Source organism: Aedes aegypti, chromosome 3 (genome assembly GCF_002204515.2).
Source record: "Aedes aegypti strain LVP_AGWG chromosome 3, AaegL5.0 Primary Assembly, whole genome shotgun sequence".
Taxonomy (NCBI): domain Eukaryota; kingdom Metazoa; phylum Arthropoda; class Insecta; order Diptera; family Culicidae; genus Aedes; species Aedes aegypti.
In genome coordinates this window covers 117,600,085-117,608,154 of record NC_035109.1, presented here as the reverse complement: position 1 = coordinate 117,608,154, position 8,070 = coordinate 117,600,085, and the positions used below count along the sequence as shown (strand labels likewise).

The window sequence follows — 8,070 nt, the reverse complement described above, 5'->3', positions numbered from 1 at the left end:
AATATCAATCTATCTGATCTATAGATCAATCTATAGTTTGATCCGAATTCTATCGCAGTCGGCCAGTACAAATCAGCAAATTTTAAGCGTTGATAGAGACCGCGAGCAACTCTGCGCGCGACTACTCGCGTTACAAAAAATCGTGCGACTACCGAAAGGTTGATTACCGGAAATAGCTTTCTGCTATTAAGGTCACACGGAACGTCATTATAATTACGCTATTCATTTGAAGAAGCGGATCTCAAGTACCACTTCATATATCGATGTGAAAAATTTATCATATAATCCTACATATGTAGTGCACAATCGATCAAATTTTCAGCTTCATGCTCCTGTAAAGTTTTGATGAAAATTGTTGGAGTGAGACAAAAGATAGGGAAAATAAGACGGTCTCCCATGTCACCTTAAAATTTATTAATTTCTGCGATTGAAAATGAATTAATTGACATTAAAGTCAACTTGTATACAAGCTTTCAGCTTGCATTACGATTTATGTATTTTATTTACCACATACATTGATTGTTATGTTTTAAAGAATACTTACCAATTAAATTCATAATACTTTTGATGATGAACAGTATCTTTTTGATGCTTTCGAAATATATTATATCTTGTCATATAAAAAAATCAAAAAACAATTGTTTACTGTTTTTGAGATTTGATCACACCCTTGGTTTAAACTCAAATTTTGTACATATTTTGTTTTCCGTGTCCCTTCCAAAATGTCAGATAGGATCAACCCCAGTATCAAAGTTCATATTTGAAAACATTTTAAAAAATAAATTTTATATATGATACAGCCGTTATTTGAGCGGAAAAAAATGTTAAAGTACCGTTTATTTTGTTTTCAGTGATATACAACTAATCAAAACACATATAAATTGATTTTTCCTGGACGAAACTTTAGCGTAATTTGCCCCTGCAAACACTTAAATTTTGAATGATGGGTGAAGATTCGGACTGCACATCTTGAGTTCACTTGAATGAATAAAAATGTTCGGCCTCTTCCTGATTTTAATTCCGGACACAACCACACTTTTGCTTCATATTCCGGACACTTTGGTTTAAATTCTGGACAGCTCTTCAAAAACACCATTAAAATAGTTAGATTATTAAATAAACGCACTAAGCCGTTAGAAATACGACAAAAATAGTTGAGCATTGTAAAATTCCATGGATTGCTGTATAAAATGTTTATTCAAATCACCTTTCAAATTGGGAACTTTTTACGGCGAATTTTGAAACATTTCGAGTGAAATCTTTCCCATACAAAGTAAAGTGTCCGGAATTTGAAGCTGTCCGGGATTCGAATTAAAACGGTAGTTGCAGGAATATGCTCTTTCGTGTTATAAATTAAAACAAGATTTCATTACACATTTTATGACCCAATTGTTATAAATAAGAGATATAAATTGTTTTTTTTTTTCTGGTCGAAATGAGTAAGATTATGTCTAGCTTTAAGCTTGTGGTACAATAAAATCTGAAGAAAAACTTATCACGGAATGCTATCGGCTGAGGTTCAAGATCACTAGGGAAATACAAGAAAAATAATAATCGTTTGATTGCTTTGGTGACTGCGAAGCCGAAAAATAGTGTGTATAAGACAGATTTGCGTAATGGAAAACAGTACATTATAATAAAATAAATAAAATAATGCTACCCGTTCATTAAAACCAAAACAATCCCATTCATTGAGCCTATTGAATTTTGAGTGATAAAATAAAATTGAATTAAATAAACAGTTGTGGTTACAATATGCAACTTTGAAGGATTTCATCCATAGACAAAAAAGATAACAATACAATAAGATGATATTCTCTCACATCCCTTGAATTGATTTTTTTTAGTAACGTGACTGCCCTAGCTCCATATTGGATTATAGCCCTACAAACTAAAATTTAGTGAGTTTCTTTTATATAAAATGTTGATCTTATGTCACAAACTCTTTCCACTAACACTAGTTGAAAATCATTTATAAAATAAATATGACAAGAAAATATTATGAGCAATCTGTAGAACTCAGCTTATCAGCAAACTATATTTGATTCCAAAACCTGCGCAACAACAGTCTGCAACAGTTTTTCCACATACACTGTTAAGTATTTACGCAAACACTGATCATACCCCTGGTACGCACGAGTTGGCTCCTCGAAGAAATTCCGACTCACGGTATCCAAACATTGTCGTGTCTCATCTGCCAAAAGTTCCTGGATTCCGTACTGTGTGTAAAGTCGTCCCAAATCATGTCCGGTAGACGGATCGTAGAAAGCATTTCGGATAACATCCATGTAGTAAAGAATGGGATATTCTTTCGGGGTTCGTTCCTCATTTTTCTGGAACTTTAACAATTGGGCACGGGTAATGCCCTCGATGAGAAACACTTCTCGCAGGTTCTTTTCGCGATCCACTTGGTACCACGGTATGAACTGGGCTTCCGGCACGAGGTTTCCGTAGTTTTGGTAGTAACACATGAAGGAATGATAAGCTCTCTCAAACACGGCGCAGCGATCCAAATTGGAAACTTTGTCGCGAAGGCAACACTGTGTTCGGCTTTCGTAACTTGAATCCGTATCAGATGGTTTGAAGTAGTTGCGAATCACATAATCTTTGATTCCGGTTTCATCGTCCCAGGCATTCATGTTAACCAAGAAGCAATGAACAAGCTTTTGTACTGTGGAGTCCTTGGGGAAACTTGCTGCAATGTAACTCCGAAGCGTTTCGTTGGACAGCAGCAAGTATCCAGCGCATTCCTGTTCGATAGTAGCGAGCGTTTTGAGACGGGGAGCTTTATAATCCTCCGCTTTGATATAGGAGGTGATTGAGAGTATTACAGCTATGAATATAGAGCGAGTCTCCATCTTGCGTTCGACAAAGTATAGTTGTAAGACTAGCAGAAGTACATAAAAATACTCTTCTTTTATTTAGACCCTTACCCCATAATGAATGGTGAATGAAATTAATGAATCAGAATATTTATACTTCAAGCACGTTGTATGCTATGATGCAAGAAATCTCTTTGAAACAATTGCGTCGGCTATCACAAGAAACGTACAACGAAACATGAATGAAGTTATGTAATTTGAAAAGCAAAACAGTTTAAGCCGAACAAAAAGCTTCTACTGTACTGTCTGGGTATTGTAAATGGTAAATACAGTATACGATGTTATTATTGTTTTGGCGAGAGAAGTTGACAAGGTAATGTCGTTCTTGCCTTGCATACCGTGTGAGACCGAAATCCGTACACCTAAGCAGTAAGCCAAATAAAAATATGCGGATATAAAGTAGGCAACCAATTAGCTATTTTTCCATAACTTCCACATCTTTTGGGGCATAACTAACCACAACATGAGCATAAAATTGAGTAGAAACCATTAATAATGGGTTTGAAAATCACTTGCCTTGAATCGTAATCCTTACACCTTGATGAGGTTAAATCAAAATCTGTATACCTGTGCTTCGAAATCCGTACAGCTGCCTAAAATACAAAGCTTGTATGCCAAAGACGGAATTTTTATCTTCATATTTTTCTTCTATATAGGTATAAGTTATGCTGAATTTCACTATTTTTTTTGTGTTTGCAAAATAAAAGATGAATGTTTGTTGGTGTTGTCAAATTTAAGATTTCATCATGTCGATCTTTATCAGTTCTCGTTTATTATCTGATTTACAATCTCTTACTGCTGCCATGTCGTTATAACACAGAATAACAAAAATGAAATTTTTGCGTGTCTCAAGGATCAAATTATGTGTCTCTAGTAGATTTGGGGTTGCTGAATCTGATGCCATTCTCAGAAATGTTCCAGCACGTCAATATTTTTAGCTACAGGTCGCCAAAGTTGCACGAAACACTGGTTTTATTGATGTTTACATAAAATTTAAAATATAATTTATCAAACTCTTATGTGATCTAATCCACCAAGCATGCAAAATAAGACTAAAACTTTCATTGTAGATAGAACTTGGTTGAAATTGCACGATTATATTAAGATTACACCGATTTTTTCAACATGCTTGCTGTCTCCATACAAAGTTCTTTGTTTCTCCCATATGTGAAAATACATAAACAGAGATCTTTTGGCGTCAACAGAAAGATTTCATCCTCTAATATATGGGAAAAATATAAAAAAAGTTATAAAACTAATTTTTCAACATAAAATCGCTTGAGCCACTATTGGTACACGTGTCCCAGTAGTTGCGCTAGCTCCAGTAGTAGACGTTCGGGAATGGTACAAGGAGTTTTGAACAAAATGGTAAATTTTTACATAGGTTTAACATTTTTCTCTCGGAACAGCAATTAATATCTTTCGAATGATGCATAAAGATCATCTCTAGGGCTTTTCTTCATTTTTATACATCCATTTTAAAAACTGCTTCCATACGTTGATCCACTACTGGAAAACGACGGCAACTACTGGTGCAAGGGAGTAAATTTTTTGAATAAACTTAATTATTTATAAAAATTTTTGATAAAATAAAAAACTGCCAAATTTCGCAAATCGACAAAACTAGAGACGATCTATCCACCAAAAATAGCACATGTCGTTTTTATCGAAAAATGTTCGTTTTATTCCATAGTCCAATCTACTGGTACATTACAACCATTGATACCGGCACCCTACCGTGATGAATCAAAATCCGGACGGCACCAATATCCGGACACTCTATCAATATTTATTATTTTAACAATGAAAATCTACAATTGTCTGGTAATATTTTCACGTATTCATAGATTTAATGTAATTGCACCATCTAACAATAATTTGGCAAATATATTAAAAAGCTTATCTAACTAGTAAGCTTTGCCAAATATATTAAAAATAAAAACAAATTCGCAGCTTCAGTTTGGCACTTTTCCTACGTCGTGCAAGTTTTAGATGCGTAGTTTTAGACTAATTTACCGGCATTGGTTCTTTCATGAAAGTGTTGATAAATGATAGTTTTTTTATACGTGTTGTGTTCGGGATACTGAAGGTGATGATAGATTGTAAAGTTTTATAAGTGAAAGTGGTGATTGTATTTGTAATTTAATTATTTTAAGAAGAAAAACATGCTGTCCGGCTTAGTGAGCCAGTGGTTATATAGCCGGACATAAGGTGATATCGTCATAAATCTGCCGTATAAACGAATATATATGAAGCATATTCGTAGAAAAAATGAAGTTAATGTTAAAAACCAATTAATCAGTGATAAGGCAATAATCATGCACATAAAAACTGATAAAAACATAAGTATTTCAGGTGCGCTGCAACATAGATAACGCATCGATCCGCAGGTAGGAAATGCCGGTGAAAAAAATAAATTACTTCCAAAGTTGTGCTTTTTATAGTATATGATATAGCAAGTGCAAGTACTGAGTTCGCAGAAAAGTCAATTTCTATTGGTTACAAAGTTTATTCAAATGAGTTTCATATAGAAATGATCAATTTAATTGAAGCTGTCCGGATTTTGATTCATAAGTGTCCGGCTTATCGATTCATGTGTCCGGGTTTAAGAACACAACATGCTTCATTATATCCTCGATTTACATGCTACTTTTGCCATTTTCGTTAAAACTTTCATCGGTTTCATGAAGATAAGAGCCTAAACTAATTGAATGAAAACAACACTATAATTAGATGAGACAATAAAGTGTCGAAAATTAAGTTACAACATTTGATGCCTCTTAAGCGTCCGGATATAGATGCAGCACGGTATACCTTTTGAATTCAAAAATAATTAAATTAAAGGACTTTGGTTGAATAAGAATATCATATATTTTTTTAATGTCCACGTTCTCCCTTTTCCGCCATCTTCAATTGGTTTTTCGACTGGTACAAAAATCATGGGAAGAGAGTCCGCCCAATAGTTCAATTTCTCCCGGATAGACCCGGAGGAGCAAGCGGCAAATCATTTAGAATAACCAATTTAAAACTCTAGAATAACTCATTGTTTCTCCAAATACCTATCAAATAAAACTATCAATGTCCCTGGTACATTAAAAATATCCCATGAAGCGATTCTCAATCCCATCAGCTCCACTTTCAATTATTTTCGAGCCGACTGGAATACATATGGAACATACAACGATAGTAATCTTGATATAACCATTTCTTTGCAAACAAAACTTGATATTGACAATGCTCTAGCGTTAGCGTAGTTACGGTATACTTCGTAGATTGGATACTAGCAACATTCATGTATCTTTTTAATAATCTCATCCTGACTACTTTCAGGAACAAGGCAGGGGAGTATACCTTGTTCAAATCATAAACAAGAATACTAAAAGCATGAATATCACTATTCCCGGCCACACCCATCTTTACCGTAACTTGGGATAGGGGAAGGAAATGTTGATCTAGCACTTACTTAGTGAGAGGCCACCGACTCAGCGACACCCTCATAAGTGCTACGGAGTTGGAGATTGGGGAAGGTATATTGTCAGGATTCGCCTAGAAAGCTGGCGATAGACCATAAACATGTGTTGTTTAAGTGTTTTCAATTTAATCTTTTGAATGCCGGCAATCAAAAGAGAAAACAATAGTTTATTTATAGTATAAACAGTATTTCGCGAAATGCTTGTCGATTGTGCAGTAATATTTTTGCTGAATAGCGGCGATAAAAACACGCGCGAAACCGTGAGCAAAATCTATCGGACGACGCAAAACCGAACTGTCCTGCTTGGGCTTCACGAAGCACTACACAGCAAGACGCCCCGAAACAGGAAAAAAAAATCTCCGGCGATGAAAACACGCGCGAAACCGTGAGCAAAATCTATCTGACGATATTTACAATGCTCTCGAAACTTTAACTAATTTCAAGGGGCATTGCAATACCTTTTGGATACCAATTCCAGCATTGAAAGAGGAAAATAAATTATAATTAACTGATTGCACAAAAGCACAAAAACTTGCTATGCAGTTTGAAAGCGCGCACAATTTTGATTTAGGACTAGTCAAATAGAAAATCAAGTTACTCAGGACTTCGAAAACATTCTCAATCAAGACAACGTTTTCGAAAATTCCTGGGAAACTGATTGAAAGTGTGAAGTGTTATTAAAAAACAATAAAAAATATGAAGGCTCCTGGCGATGATGGAATTTTCTTAGTTGATATATAAAACAATTGTTTTCAATTGGCATATTTTCCTGACAAATGTCAAAATGCTAATCTAATCTAATCTGTTTACCTTCCTCCATCAGTAATTTTTTTGAAAAGGTCATTTTGAACAGATTGATGGCCAACATCAATGAAAGTTCAATTTTCAGGGATGTCAAAAATCCTTGTTTGCGGATGACACAGGCCTCTCCGTCAAAGGACGAAGTCTGCGTGTCATCTGTAGTCGATTGCAAAAGAGTTTGTATATTTTTTCATCATACTTGCACAAATGGGAGATTTCTCCTAATGCTTCCAAAACTCAACTAATAATATTCCCACATAAACCAAAAGCTCTTTATTTGAAACCTTCAAGTAGACATGTTGTCACGATGAGAGGGGTTCCAATAAATTGGCTTAGCTTAGCTTAGCTTAGACTGACTACACATATCAATGGTTGCTATTCCGTGATTAACCGAAGTCAGTGAAAATGCACAAAGAATCAACGAGAAGTTCGGCTGGGATAGGCCATAATCTTTTTCAGTGTGCCATAATTCAGTGCCTCTATTTATACATGGTCAATAACGGTGCCGGCCACGTCCTTGTAGTCGGGTGGGATTGGGGAAAGGAATGTTAGTGTGTAACCTTTGCTATTTGGAGACCGTGTTTGCCTCTGCATCTCCACAAAGGTTACTGGGAGGGATGTTTGTTAATGGGGAGGATCGTTGAGTCACAGGATTCACTTTGATAAGCGATTAGACCATAAATAATTATTTGTGAGATATAAACATGCTTATATGTAAATATAATATTTTCATTTGATATGAACAATATCTGTGTAGAGAAAATTATGCCGACACTTGAGGTGACGAACCTTTCAAAGTTTGTTGAATAAAGTGAACCTTTCGCAAGTCTACACTTGTAGTGTCAAACCATTCAAAGTTTTTTAATTACAAAAATAAAAATGAAAAGAAAAAGGAGTTCTGGAAAAAAAAATTAG

At 35.1% G+C, this 8,070-nt stretch overlaps 1 protein-coding gene across 1 annotated transcript; it reads right to left on the bottom strand.

The window, feature by feature from the left end:
- Positions 1-2,027: 2,027 nt before the first annotated feature.
- Positions 2,028-2,858, bottom strand: LOC5578511. Its single transcript, XM_021850715.1, has one exon. It carries the CDS (start codon positions 2,856-2,858, stop codon positions 2,028-2,030), a length of 831 nt encoding a protein of 276 aa, XP_021706407.1.
- Positions 2,859-8,070: the final 5,212 nt, after the last annotated feature.

Excerpts from the sequence above, each read along its gene's own strand:
- LOC5578511 (XM_021850715.1), bottom strand. The coding sequence starts at position 2,858 with ATGGAGACTCGCTCTATATTCATAGCTGTAATACTCTCAATCACCTCC.